Source organism: Argopecten irradians, chromosome 11, assembly GCF_041381155.1.
Source record: "Argopecten irradians isolate NY chromosome 11, Ai_NY, whole genome shotgun sequence".
Lineage (NCBI taxonomy): Eukaryota > Metazoa > Mollusca > Bivalvia > Pectinida > Pectinidae > Argopecten > Argopecten irradians.
Window position 1 is genome coordinate 1,923,486 of NC_091144.1, and position 15,939 is coordinate 1,939,424.

The 15,939-nt window shown below is 36.9% G+C and overlaps 1 protein-coding gene across 1 annotated transcript in view; it reads left to right on the top strand.

The window, feature by feature from the left end:
- The window catches only part of LOC138335661 (fibronectin type 3 and ankyrin repeat domains protein 1-like), a 29,015-nt gene extending 22,660 nt beyond the window's left edge, over positions 1–6,355 (top strand). Inside the window, 1 exon segment of the mRNA XM_069284823.1 lies at positions 3,464–6,355. Within this exon segment, the coding sequence (XP_069140924.1) occupies positions 3,464–3,529 (66 nt within the window). The 3' untranslated portion in view covers positions 3,530–6,355.
- The last annotated feature ends 9,584 nt before the right edge of the window (positions 6,356–15,939 follow it).

The window sequence follows — 15,939 nt, forward strand, 5'->3', positions numbered from 1 at the left end:
TTAGGAGAGGTTTTACTGTATTAACCATTCAAACAATATTCTGCCAATCGTCTGTGACTTTGTTCAAACAAATTCATTTTAAAACTGCAGACTACAGTAAATCAGCTATCAAATTTCACGATTTTCATTTCAAAACAAGGTGGCATAGATTCGCAGATTGAAAAATTGAATGGATATTCCTATCAATGAATATACTGTAGGTGATAATTCATGGAGGTAAACTTAATCAAATTTACTTGGATTTTGAAATTCGCAAATGTAAATCACATGTGTAGGAAAGTTGTTTTTTTATATTTATTTTATTTTCGAAGTGTGTAGGAAAGTTTTTTTTTTTATTTATAGTCACAGAGACGGCGTGAACAAATGCTTCCCTGTTCTGACCTGGAAGTCTTAATTTATCTCACTCTACGGGATCAAGAACAAATACAGGGTAAACAAATGTGTAGGAAAGTTTGTTTACGCTATATTTGTTCTTGATCCCGTAGAGTGAGATAAATTTAGACTTCCTGGTCAGAACAGGGAAACATTTGTTCACGCCGTCTCTGTGACTGTAAATAAAAATGATAAGTGTTAATTGAAAATGTTAAAAACAATGATCCCACATGGTGGATGTTACAGCTAGCTTTGACAGGGAAAACCTGAGTAAATGTTGATAGTGGTACTTATCATAGTAAGCAGATCTTTATAAGGAATACATTGTCAGCAGATTATGACACCTTCCCATCTTTAGAGTGGTAGGTGTGTGTCAAAGTTAAAGATGCTTACTGTATGGTCCCTAGAGGTTTATTATAACCGTGGTTTACTGTATGGTCCTCAGAGGTTCGTTATAACCATGTTTTACTGTATGGTCCCCAGAGGTCCGTTATAACTGTGGTTTACTGTATGATCCCCAGAGGTTCGTTATAACAGTGTTTTATTGTATGGTCCCCAGAGGTCCGTTATAACTGTGGTTTACTGTATGGTCCCCAGAGGTTCGTTATAACAGTGTTTTATTGTATGGTCCCCAGAGGTTCGTTATAACTGTGGTTTACTGTATGATCCCCAGAGGTCCGTTATAACTGTGGTTTACTGTATGATCCCCAGAGGTTCATTATAACTGTGGTTTACTGTATGGTCCCCAGAGGTTCGTTATAACAGTGTTTTATTGTATGATCCCCAGAGGTTCGTTATAACTGTGGTTTACTGTATGATCCCCAGAGGTTCGTTATAACAGTGTTTTATTGTATGGTCCCCAGAGGTCCGTTATAACTGTGGTTTACTGTATGATCCCCAGAGGTTCGTTATAACTGTGGTATACTGTATGATCCCCAGAGGTTCGTTATAACTGTGGTTTACTGTATGGTCCCCAGAGGTTGGTTATAACAGTGTTTTATTGTATGGTCCCCAGAGGTTTGTTATATCTGTGGTTTACTGTATGATCCCAAGAGGTTGGTTATAACAGTGTTTTATTGTATGGTCCCCAGAGGTTCGTTATAACAGTGTTTTATTGTATGGTCCCCAGAGGTTCGTTATAACTGTGGTTTACTGTATGATCCCCAGAGGTTGGTTATAACAGTGTTTTATTGTATGGTCCCCAGAGGTTTGTTATATCTGTGGTTTACTGTATGATCCCCAGAGGTTGGTTATAACAGTGTTTTATTGTATGGTCCCCAGAGGTTGGTTATAACAGTGTTTTATTGTATGGTCCCCAGAGGTCCGTTATAACTGTGGTTTACTGTATGATCCCCAGAGGTTCGTTATAACAGTGTTTTATTGTATGGTCCCCAGAGGTCCGTTATAACTGTGGTTTACTGTATGATCCCCAGAGGTTCGTTATAACTGTGGTTTACTGTATGATCCCCAGAGGTTCGTTATAACTGTGGTTTACTGTATGATCCCCAGAGGTTCATTATAACTGTGGTTTACTGTATGATCCCCAGAGGTTCATTATAACTGTGGTTTACTGTATGATCCCCAGAGGTTGGTTATAACAGTGTTTTATTGTATGGTCCCCAGAGGTCCGTTATAACAGTGTTTTATTGTATGGTCCCCAGAGGTCCGTTATAACTGTGGTTTACTGTATGATCCCCAGAGGTTCATTATAACTGTGGTTTACTGTATGATCCCCAGAGGTTCGTTATAACTGTGGTTTACTGTATGATCCCCAGAGGTCCGTTATAACTGTGGTTTACTGTATGATCCCCAGAGGTTCGTTATAACTGTGGTTTACTGTATGATCCCCAGAGGTTGGTTATAACAGTGTTTTATTGTATGGTCCCCAGAGGTCCGTTATAACAGTGTTTTTATTGTATGGTAACCCCAGAGGTTCATTATAACTGTGGTTTACTGTATGATCCCCAGAGGTTCGTTTATAACTGTGGTTTACTGTATGATCCCCAGAGGTCGTTATAACTGTGGTTTACTGTATGATCCCCAGAGGTTCATTATAACTGTGGTTTACTGTATGATCCCCAGAGGTTGGTTATAACAGTGTTTTATTGTATGGTCCCCAGAGGTCCGTTATAACTGTGGTTTACTGTATGGTCCCCAGAGGTTCGTTATAACAGTGTTTTATTGTATGGTCCCCAGAGGTTCGTTATAACTGTGGTTTACTGTATGATCCCCAGAGGTCCGTTATAACTGTGGTTTACTGTATGATCCCCAGAGGTTCGTTATAACTGTGGTTTACTGTATGATCCCCAGAGGTTCGTTATAACTGTGGTTTACTGTATGGTCCCCAGAGGTTCGTTATAACAGTGTTTTATTGTATGGTCCCCAGAGGTTCGTTATAACTGTGGTTTACTGTATGGTCCCCAGAGGTTCGTTATAACAGTGTTTTATTGTATGGTCCCCAGAGGTTCGTTATAACTGTGGTTTACTGTATGATCCCCAGAGGTTCGTTATAACTGTGGTTTACTGTATGATCCCCAGAGGTTCGTTATAACTGTGGTTTACTGTATGATCCCCAGAGGTTCGTTATAACTGTGGTTTACTGTATGATCCCCAGAGGTTCGTTATAACTGTGGTTTACTGTATGATCCCCAGAGGTTCGTTATAACTGTGGTTTACTGTATGATCCCAAGAGGTTGGTTATAACAGTGTTTTATTGTATGGTCCCCAGAGGTTTGTTATATCTGTGGTTTACTGTATTATTAAATTATTATTTTCATATATTGTAAACCAAATGATTTTCACAACAATTTACTTTAATGTTTTCATATTTTTACATCAATTCATATTGAAAATTTTACAGTTTACTGTTATTCTGTATGTGTAGTTTGAACAATTTTGTAATGATTTATTTTTCACAAATATGAACGTCCATGAAATATACAACATTTAGCCATACACAAAAATGAGTTAGTTTAAGATAGACATACGGTATAGCCAAAGATTTTACTTGTTTACGATAGACATACGGTGTAGCCAAAGATTTTACTTGTCCCTGTGGTATGATTTTATGAGAAAATGTGTCTTTTTACAGGGAATCATTCAACGTTTGGATAAACATTTGGACGAGAAAGGGATCAAGGGAGTTAAGCGTGTATGAAGACAGACGATGGTTACATCAAGGGCAATATTTACAGTTTATGATAAAAAGTTTCAGACATACATCTTAAAATATATTTTAATGTTTTAATTTTTTGAAAGATTACTTAACATTCCAAGATGATATTGATGCAGTCTTGTGTTGATTTACTAAATGTATTCCAGAAAAATGGCTTCTCCCTGTTATGAGGATGTGTTAAAAGTTCAAAGAAAAAACTCAAATTTCATATAAAGTAGCTAGCTTCTAAATATTCAAGAAAATAATTTCGTATTTCAAAATATCGGGTATTTTTGTTATGTAAAAATGTTCCCATGCGATTTGTAGTTTAATTATTTCCTGATATTTGGGATCATGAGGAAAGTATTAGAATGATTTATATCTAGTGATTGATGTTTAAGCTCTTGAGTTTAGCAGAAACTCTCTCTTGTTTGTCAGTACTTTGATGACAACTAGGTGACCAAGCAGATAAATTAGCTTTGTGTAAAATTGTGTAAAATTTTAGTGTTGTAATCGAAAAATAATTAGATGGTCAGTTGCTTGGCAGTTCACCATTTTGATTCATAGCCATGTAATGGTATTTAAGTAACTTTGAGTTTTTTCAAAGGTCACTAGAAAAAAGATGTGTGAATTATATGATGTATCCGGTATTTGGATTTATCCTTGTGAGAGTTCAAAAATCAAAAAGTCACTTTTAGATAAATAACTACACAATGATTCTAGTCTTAAGCTGAAATCCATTGAGAGTATACTCTATGATAATTCTATTGTGACAATTTAATGAAAAAGAATTCTTTCCCCTAAACTAGAACGTCTGCAATATTCAGGATAATGCTGTAATATTTCTTCTTGAACTCAGAATATCTTCTGCTCATGACAAAATCATCAGGGATATATAAACTATATGTATAGTTTGCTTTAACAACTCTGACCAATCAACTGTCCATTCCCATCATGTCTCATTTCGTATTGAGATATTGAGGTGATTCGAGGAGCATTTATGTCTTTCTGACATTTCTAGTTTATTTCTTGGATGTAAAGATTGTTTTATATTAAAGTGAATAGTCGGACAAAGGAAAGCTCAAGTCAGTAAATATGGTGTTAACATATCCAGCAATCTGATTAAAATACAGATCCTTATTATCACTACGTTAGATAAGAGTGGATATAAGAATCTGTATTTTAATCAGATTGCATATCCAGTATAATTTCTTCTGAAATAGAAAAATTAAATTTCCCGTCAAAATCGCTCTGCATGGGAATAAATAATTCATATTATAGGTAATCTATTCTAAAACGTGCTCTCAGCTGGCTATATTCATGTTGACATTACCTTGCAGCCTCACTTTCAGACTTTATTTTTAGACCTGTGCTAAATTTACATGGGACATTCCCATAATTTCAATGCTCAAAATTGGACAACGTAAGCAGAACTTGACCATAGTTTTGATTAATAAGGACCCAATGAACGCATTTAGTCTGGTTTCATTGGCCGACTATTCAGTTTTAAGATTCTGTACAGCATTATCAAATGTCCTGTCTGACAGGTAAAAGTTGTAGCATTACATAAAATATGTTAAGAACATCTGTGGCAGAGTTATTTCCCTTTGATCATATTTATCTTATTCTCTTGGAATAGTAACAATTTCATTGTCATGACTTCAGTTTCCGTCCATATTTTGTTATATAATTGTTGATATATTAAACAAATGTTTATTTGTAAGTTGCATAATTTATTCCCAATCATTTATATACAATAGTCCAAATGTATAATCTGTAGAGTACATGATAATCAATATCTGATAGTGAACTATATTTGGAGTTGTTTACTATAACATGTATTTATTGCTTGTAATCATCCCTATGCTCCATTTATAGGATATCATTTAACAAGTTATTGCAAGTTCAGAGAAAAGATTTATAATGTACAGAGCTGTGACTATATTACAGGTCTGAACAACATTTAGTAATTTATTGTAAGTTCAGAGAAAAGATTTATAATGTACAGAGCTGTGGCTATATTACAGGTCTGAACAACTTCATTAATTATTATTTCCAATTTCCAGTTTTCATCAAGCTTTTCCACTTGAGTTCAGCATATCTTTCAAACATTTAAAGACCAGTGTCAAGGTCATTAGGTTACATTCTATTAAAACTATAGAAGAGGAGCTGTACACTGTGTTTAATGTTCTGAACATTTCCTGGATAATTTAAATCTTACATCTGCCTGGAATAGATATGTCAGGTTTTGATTTCAGTTGTCCTATACATGATGTTCACTGCACTTGTTCATATAACTATCAAACATTACCATTATAAGCCATATACTTAGGATAAGGGAAGATTTTCCTATTTTTATTATGGATTTACTACTGATAAAGATTAGTCCAAAAATACATGTATATCTTTGTTAATTTTTATACTGTACTTGTGTTTAGTTTCTGTAGTTACGTTTTCTTTGGAAATGAAGTACCATTTTGATGCACATTGATTTGATTTATTAATGCTCCGATTTAGATCATTTTGATACGCATTAACATTAATCTAATTACTACCAAACTTGTTTTCTCTGGGTTTTCTTAACAAAGTTGCTGTATCATTGGTATTAGAAGTTCCTAGTTTTATTCAAAGTTATAGTTACCCGATACCATCCATGATGTTAGAAATTCCTGGTAGACTCTTGTAACCATGGTATTAGAATATCTTTATTAGATTTTCAGCATTGTCAAACTTATTGAATACGATTTCAGTGTGTGTCTCATGATGTTAGATGAATTTGACGATATGTTTTGTGTCCAAAATAAGTCAATAAATATAGCAATACACAAATATTGAATGGATTTTTCTTTTATGAATGGAATCGTGTTCCATCAGGAACGTTTGTACAAATCACATCTTTAACCTCTCTACTCACACTTTAAGAACAGACCTTGTAGGACTTACAAGAGTGTACAGACTTTGTCTTAGGACAATATGATAGGTGTAAAACTAGAGTGGGGTCCTTTCCTACAAACAGCAATTAAGAGGGAGCAGAGTCCTCTCCTACAAAGACCAATTTAGAGGAAATAAGGGTCCTTTCTTTCAAAGACCAATTTAGAGTGAACAAGGACCTTTCTTGCAAACTCTAATTTAGAGGGATCTGGCTCCGATTTCTCGAAACAAAAGCTTTTCTCCTTATGTAACTTGTATGAAAATTTATGACTTAAGTCAGTTTTTGACTAAAGTTTGTTTCCAGAAATCGGTGCCTGGGCCCTTTCTTGCAAACACTGATTTAGAGGGATCAGGGCCCTTTCTTGCAAACACTGATTTAGAGGGATCAGGGCCCTTTCTTTCAAACACTAATTTAGAGGGATCAGGGCCCTTTCTTTCAAACACTAATTTAGAGGGATCAGGGCCCTTTCTTGCAAACACTAATTTAGAGGGATCAGGGCCCTTTCTTGCAAACACTAATTTAGAGGGGTCAGGGCCCTTTCTTGCAAACATTAATTAAGAGGGAACAGGGCCCTTTTTTGCAAACACTAATTTAGAGGGAGCAGTGCCCTTTCTTGCAAACACTAATTTAGAGGGGTCAGGGCCCTTTCTTGCAAACAGTAATTTAGAGGGGTCAGGGCCCTTTCTTGCAAACAATTATTTAGAGGGAGCCGAGTACTTTCTTGCAAACAGCAATTTTGAGGGAGCAGGGCCCTTTCTAACGAGTATCAACATTGAGGGAGCAGGGCCCTTTCTTGCAAACACGGAGTGGTGGTGATCTTTCTTACGAATATCAACTTACAGGGAGTGTTGCTCTTTCTAACCAACATCAACTTACAGGAGCGGTGCTCTTTCTAACGAACATCAACTTACAGGTGCGGTGCTCTTTCTAACGAACATCAACTTACACGGAGTGGTGCTATTTCTAACCAACATCAACACTTACAGGGAGTGTTGCTCTTTCTAACCAACATCAAATTACAGGGAGTGGTGCTCTTTCTAACGAACATCAACTTACATGGAGTTGATCTATTTCTAACCAACATCAACTTACAGGGAGTGTTGCTCTTTCTAACTAACATCAACTTACACGGAGTGGTGCTATTTCTAACCAACATCAACTTACATGGAGTTGATCTATTTCTAACCAACATCAACTTACAGGGAGTGATGCTCTTTCTAACCAACATCAACACTTAGAGGGAGTGTTGCTCTTTCTAACCAACATCAACTTACATGGAGTTGTTCTATTTCTAACCAACATCAACTTACATGGAGTGTTGCTCTTTCTAACCAACATCAACTTACAGGGAGGGATGCTCTTTCTAACCAACATCAACACTTACAGGGAGTGGTGCTCTTTCTAACCAACATCAACTTACATGGAGTTGTTCTATTTCTAACCAACATCAACTTACTGGGAGTGTTGCTCTTTCTAACCAACATCAACTTACAGGGAGTGTTGCTCTTTCTAACCAACATCAACTTACACGGAGTTGATCTATTTCTAACCAACATCAACTTACAGGGAGTGGTGCTCTTTTTTACGAACATCAACTTATACGGAGTCGTGCTCTTTCTAACCAACATCAACTTACACGGACGTGATCTATTTCTAAACAACATCAACTTACAGGGAGTGTTGCTCTTTTTTACGAACATCAACTTACAGGGAGTGATGCTTTTTCTAACCAACATCAACTTACAGGGATTGGTGCTCTTTCTAACGAACATCAACTTACAGGGAGTGTTGCTCTTTCTAACGAACATCAACTTACAGGGAGTGGTGCTCTTTCTAAACGAACATCAACTTACACGGAGTGGTGCTCATTCTAACCAACATCAACTTACACGGAGTGTTGCTCTTTCTAACTAACATCAACTTACATGGAGTGGTGCTATTTCTAACCAACATCAACCTACATGGAGTTGATCTATTTCTAACCAACATCAACTTACAGGGAGTGTTGCTCTTTCTAACTAACATCAACTTACACGGAGTGGTGCGCTATTTCTAACCAACATCAACTTACATGGAGTTGATCTATTTCTAACCAACATCAACTTACAGGAGTGGTGAGTGATGCTCTTTCTAACCAACATCAACTTACAGGGAGTGGTGCTCTTTCTAACGAACATCAACTTACACGGAGTGTTGCTCTTTCTAACCAACATCAACTTACACGGAGTTGATCTATTTCTAACCAACATCAACTTACAGGGAGTGTTGCTCTTTCTAACGAACATCAACTTACATGGAGTTGATCTATTTCTAACCAACATCAACTTACAGGGAGTGTTGCTCTTTCTAACAACATCAACTTACACGGGAGTGTTGCTTTTTCTAACGAACATCAACTTACAGGAGTGGTGCTCTTTCTAACCAACATCAACTTACACGGAGTGTTGCTCTTTCTAACCAACATCAACTTACATGGAGTTGATCTATTTCTAACCAACATCAACTTACAGGGAGTGTTGCTCTTTCTAACCAACATCAACTTACACGGAGTGGTGCTATTTCTAACCAACATCAACTTACAGGGAGTGATGCTCTTTCTAACCAACATCAACTTACAGGGAGTGGTGCTCTTTCTAACCAACATCAACTTACAGGGAGTGTTGCTCTTTCTAACCAACATCAACTTACACGGAGTGGTGCTATTTCTAACCAACATCAACTTACATGGAGTTGATCTATTTCTAACCAACATCAACTTACAGGGAGTGATGCTCTTTCTAACCAACATCAACTTACAGGGAGGTGATGCTATTTCTAACCAACATCAACTTACAGGGAGTGTTGCTCTTTCTAACCAACATCAACTTACACGGAGTGGTGCTATTTCTAACCAACATCAACTTACATGGAGTTGATCTATTTCTAACCAACATCAACTTACAGGGAGTGATGCTCTTTCTAACCAACATCAACTTACACGGAGTGTTGCTCTTTCTAACGAACATCAACTTACAGGGAGTGGTGCTCTTTCTAACTAACATCAACTTACACGGAGTGGTGCTATTTCTAACCAACATCAACTTACATGGAGTTGATCTATTTCTAACCAACATCAACTTACAGGGAGTGATGCTCTTTCTAACCAACATCAACTTACACGGAGTGTTGCTCTTTCTAACCAACATCAACAACAATCAACTTACATGGAGTGGTGCTCTTTCTAACGAACATCAACTTACAGGGAGTGGTGCTCTTTCTAACCAACATCAACTTACACGGAGTGGTGCTATTTCTAACCAACATCAACTTACACGGAGTGGTGCTATTTCTAACCAACATCAACTTACAGGGAGTGGTGCTCTTTCTAACCAACATCAACTTACAGGGAGTGATGCTCTCTTTCTAACCAACATCAACTTACAGGGAGTGTTGCCCTTTCTCTAACCAACATCAACTTACACGGGAGTGGTGCTCTTTCTAACAACATCAACTTACAGGGAGTGGTGCTCTTTCTAACCAACATCAACTTACAGGGAGTGGTGCTATTTCTAACCAACATCAACTTACAGGGAGTGGTGCTCTTTCTAACCAACATCAACTTACAGGGAGTGTTGCTCTTTCTAACCAACATCAACTTACAGGGAGTGGTGCTCTTTCTAACGAACATCAACTTACAGGGAGTGGTGCTCTTTCTAACCAACATCAACTTACACGGAGTGTTGCTCTTTCTAACCAACATCAACTTACATGGAGTTGATCTATTTCTAACCAACATCAACTTACAGGGAGTGTTGCTCTTTCTAACCAACATCAACTTACATGGAGTTGATCTATTTCTAACCAACATCAACTTACAGGGAGTGTTGCTCTTTCTAACCAACATCAACTTACACGGAGTGGTGCTATTTCTAACCAACATCAACTTACATGGAGTTGATCTATTTCTAACCAACATCAACTTACACGGAGTTTGCTTTTCTAACCAACATCAACTTACACGGGTGTTGCTCTTTCTAACCAACATCAACTTACAGGGAGTGTTGCTCTTTCTAACGAACATCAACTTACAGGGAGTGGTGCTCTTTCTAACCAACATCAACTTACACGGAGTGGTGCTATTTCTAACCAACATCAACTTACACGGAGTGGTGCTATTTCTAACCAACATCAACTTACAGGGAGTGGTGCTCTTTTTTACGAACATCAACTTACAGGGAGTGATGCTCTCTTTCTAACCAACATCAACTTACACGGAGTGGTGCTATTTCTAACTAACATCAACTTTGAGGGAGCAGGGCTCTTTATTACAAACATCAATTTAAGAGTAAGCGGGGCTCTTTCTAACGATAACCCACTTTCAGGGAGTGGGGCTCTTTATTACAAACATCAGCCTAGAGGGAGCGGGGCTTTTTCTAACGAACATCAACTCTGAATGAGCCCGCCCTTGCTAACAAACACCAACTTAGATCAAAGACATCCTTGACTTAAATGAAGCGTGACTCTTTGTAACGAAAAGAGGTAGGAGAGCTCTTTCTACCAAACTTCAACTTTAATAGAGGAAGCGTTGTTCTTTTTAACCACGTTAGTGGATTGTTTCGTTATAGTTTTACCTACATGTACTTAATTCCATTCCTTTCATCAGTACTGACGTTCGGACACGTAATGCCCAGGTCACACATTCACGGATCATATCGACGATGCCACTACGGATTTAATTTCACGGATGGCCCCGGAAAAAAGCTATTTTTTAATATTCGGTACGGTTCCCATACGGCTTTGCAACGGTGTGTCTACGGGTCTTCACGAATATACTGAGGGTAGTCAATGTTGTGGGCAATTTGACAACATCAGTGAAATATATTGTTAATGTGCATGGACAATATATGACATAATTGACATTAAAAATCGTTTCCCTTAAGTAACACAATACTGAAATCTAAACGAGGGAAAGAACATCAAAGGTCAAAAATTGTAAGGTTGTACTTATCACTTATGGAATACCTATGTCTTCTTAAACCGATTGTTTCAATAAGATTGAGAAATCTCATTCACATATACCCCTTTTACTTTTTCTAATTATGATTCACGATCATTCCGAAACATCTATGCTCTGTGAAGGAGCTTTTACTTGATTTGATTAATTATTGAGAGAAACACATTACATTCATAATTTAAACATTATCCATACCTCTTTCACCCTAGAAAAGTCGTAAGCGGCATCCGTCTGTAGAAAGACTTCAGAAGCCAGGTTTCCTACCAAATACGTCGTCGCCAATAATGTTATGATAGGCTAGTGGTTTGCAATTTTGGATGTTATAACCATGCCAAATAATCTATTTTCAAAGTCCTTCTTCATTTTATTTTGGTTACCGATCTGATCTTCTGAGTACCACATTGGGAACCATCATTAAACAAGTTGAATTCGAAATTGGCAACGGCAATTAGAACCAGTACATATACCCTTTATAGTTGTAATTAATATAGGTATCATCTGGTTATGCCATCTAGAGCACCAAACTAAAACGGGAACTCTAATTTTATTGCAAATTATTTAGCTTTAATGTACATATTGCAACTGTTCGGGTTCAATAAAGTATTATTATGACCATAGGCATCACAAATGATAATGTGTACAAACTAGATACCATATATCATCGTGTGGTAACCATCTTTTGTAGCCAGGTAATGTAATAGCAAATTTCAGTTTGGGATCATAAAAAATTCGGTACAATACCTCGTACTTTATAGCCTCTGGATAAATGACATGTACATATTATAAAAAAATCTATATTTAGCTGGACTCTAAGGACAAATACCACGGAAGAGTCTTCGCAAAAGCCAATTCTTTTCTCTGCCTCCAGTCACTTTTTCGACTCGAACATTTTTGACCGCGTCAATGTATATATGTGTTATAATGGCACCATTTATTGGTCATCTCTACGCCATGACAAATACATACCATGGGCCCTACAAATACTAAGCCTTTTATAATTAGGTATCGTCTTAATTTTGTGCTTGCCAACCTTGTGACAGTATTGGTAACGTGGTAGATCCTAATATTCCGTATTTTATCGTGATTTTACGTAGTTTACCGTTATCATCCTTGACAATCCTGGTTGATTCTTACCTATCCGTAAAGCAACTTAACTGTATCGTGTTGTGTCGTAACAATCCCACCAAACTGTATTGTTCCTTATCAAATACGTATACGTAGCTGAACCGCACTAACACGTAGTTAACCCGTACGTACATTCCAAAACCGTTAAAGTTATATGTGCCGTAACTGGACGAAAATTTTGACATGTTATTTTTTCTTCATTAATCTATTGAAAACCGTAAGATTTGATGAATTAAGCCGTGAAAATCATTCAAATGGTTCCAGATGTCTGACAAACGTTAGTTGCAACACAGAATTTAAGTATTGTAAAATTGTTGGTTTTTATGCCTTATGTATGTTTATATGGAAACATACCTGTAGAAATCCCTTTGCAATGACTAATAACATTATAAAAATGCTAAATGAAATTGTAGACCACGATTTAGCTTTATGGTCCGACCGTATGTACTCATAATGATTTTTGGCAGATTGCCAAAAATCATTTTCAGCTCTTATATGTACTTGTAAAATTAAAACGTAAGCATTGAAAACACTGTAATTCTCAAAATGTTGGTAACTTTTGGTAATAAATAACATATCAAAAGCTCATCTTGATTCGTGAGTATGAAAAATACGGCACATATAACTTTAAGTAGGGACATACCACGGTTGTTTGAACCGTAGCCAAATTTTGATCATCTTCAAAATTTGCCACGGAACTGAAAATACTTCCAAGTGTAACTACAGAAGACAACGGCTACTATACGGAAATCTGCGGACCATTCAGCCCCGATCACACATTCACGGATAACCTTAGCTACGGATACAATCCGGCATCATTCGTGGTATTCTGTAATGGTCCGCAGATTTCCGTATTGTAGCCTTTGTCTTCCGTAGTTACACTTGGAAGTATATTCAGTTCCGTGACAAATTTTGAACATGTTCAAAATTCGGCTACGGTTCAAACAACCGTGGTATGTCCTTACTTAACCGTTTTTGAATGTACTGAACCGTGTTACTCCCTATCACAACCGTATTAAACCGTACGTTTCAAGTATATAACGGGTTGTTACGGTTAACTACGTAATAGTGCGGTTCAGCTACGTAATTGATAAGGAACAATACGGTTTGATGCGGATTGTCACGACACAGCACGATATAGTTAAGTTGCTTTACGGATAGGTAAGAATCAACCAGGATTGTCAAGGTAAACTACGTAAAATTACGATAAAATACGGAATATTAGGATCTACCACGTTACCAATACTGTCACAAGAATGGCAAGTACAAACTAACACGATACCTAAATGGCCTCGTACTTATAGAGCCCATGTAGTGATGTGTCATGGCGTAAAGATGACCAATAAATGGTACTACTATAACACATCTATACATTGATGCGGTTAAAATGTTAAAAATGACTGGAGGCAGAGAAAAGGAATGGCTTTTTCTGCAGACTCTTCTGTGGTATTTGTGCTTAGATTCAAGTTAAATATACATTTTCATAATATGTACATGTCATTTATCCAAGGGCTATGAAGTACCAGGTATTGTGCCGACGTTTTTATGATCCGAAACTGAAGCTATTACATTACTTGGCTACAAGAGATGGTTACCACACGATGATATATGGTGTCCAGTTTGTACACATTATCATTTGGGATGCTTGTGGTGATATTCATACTTTACTGAGCCCGAACAGTTGCAGTATGTACATTGAAGCTAAATAGTTTGCAATAAAATTAGAGTTCCCGTATTAGTTTGGTGCTCTAGATGGCAAAACCAGATGATACCTATATTAATTACAACTATAAAGCGTATCATGTACTAGTTCTAACAGCCTTTGCCAATTTCTAATTTAAGTTGTTTAACGTTGGTTCCCAATGTGGTACTCTGACGATCAGATCGGTAACACCAGAATGAATTGAGGAAGGACTTTGAAAATAAATTATTTGGCATTGTTATAACATCCAAATTGACTAACCACTAAACTATCTTAAAGGGACAATTCACTCAGGCTAATTCTTTTACATAACCAAGAAGCAAAATATGGCAAAAATGTATTGTTCTAAATTTCTTATGAAACATATAACATAAGATATTGACAAATTCCACGTCATTATTTAGTATTTTAATTGATACCGTTGTAATTACAAATCGTTGATCAATACGATTAAGCAGGTACAATATGTACGCAATATATACCCGAGCCAAAGTCACGCACGTTAAACAAATGAACTACATAACCACTGTGGAGGTGATATAATGATTTTTTAGGCAAAACAATTCACCTAATAAGGTAAACACACTTCTGTCAGAGCGATTTGAGCAGTTCTAGACAAAAGTAGCATTACTCTACGAGCAAGGGACTGGGTTCGGCATACAAGATATTCGACCACAATGTGTAATGGCGGACAGCGAGTGAGTTTGAACATTTCACACGCATTTCACCACCATGGGATTTTCTGACATATCACAGTAAAACCGACTGATCTAATTTCCATTAGAACTGGGGGTTTTCCTATATATATACAAATTTTAATGTTCTAGTAGAATGAATTGTCCCTTTAACATTATTGGCGACGACGTATTTGGTAGGAAACCTGGCTTCTGAAGTCTTTCAGACGGATGCCGCTTACGACTTTTCTTGGGTGAAAGAGTTATGGATAATGTTTAAATTATGAATGTAATGTGTTTCTCTCAATAATTACATTTTTGTAACTAAAGCAATTACGTAATAGCTCCTTCACAGAGCAAAGAAAGATGTTTTTGATAGTTCTTGAATCATAATTAGAAAAAGTAAAATGGGTATATGTGAATGAGATATCTCAATTTTATTGAAACAATCGGTTTAAGAAGACATAGGTATTCCGTAAGTGATAAGTACAGACTTACAAACATGCTACATCGAAATTTCCTTTCAGTTATATGCACATGTGGAATTATTTATTAAATCTTTGCTTCGTTAACTGGCCATTTTGATGTTCTTTCCCTCGTTTAGATTTCAGTATTGTTTTACTTAAGGGAATCGATTTTTAATGTCAAGTATGTCATTTATTGTCCATGCACATTAACAATATATTTCACTGATGTTGTCAAATTGCCCACAACATTGACTACCCTCAGTATATTCATGAAGACCCGTAGACACACCGTATGCAAAACCGTATTGGAACCGTATCGGACATTGAAAACTAGCTTTTCCGGGGCCATCCGTGATATTAAATCCGTAGTGGCACCGTCGATATGATCCGTGAATGTGTGACCGGGGCTTAAGATAGAAAATGTCCAGTGTACATTTCCCTTTATAATTGTAATAAGAGAATAATAGGCAGAGTCACAACGTCCAAGTCCAATACGTTGTGGGGTGAAGTGTAAATAACC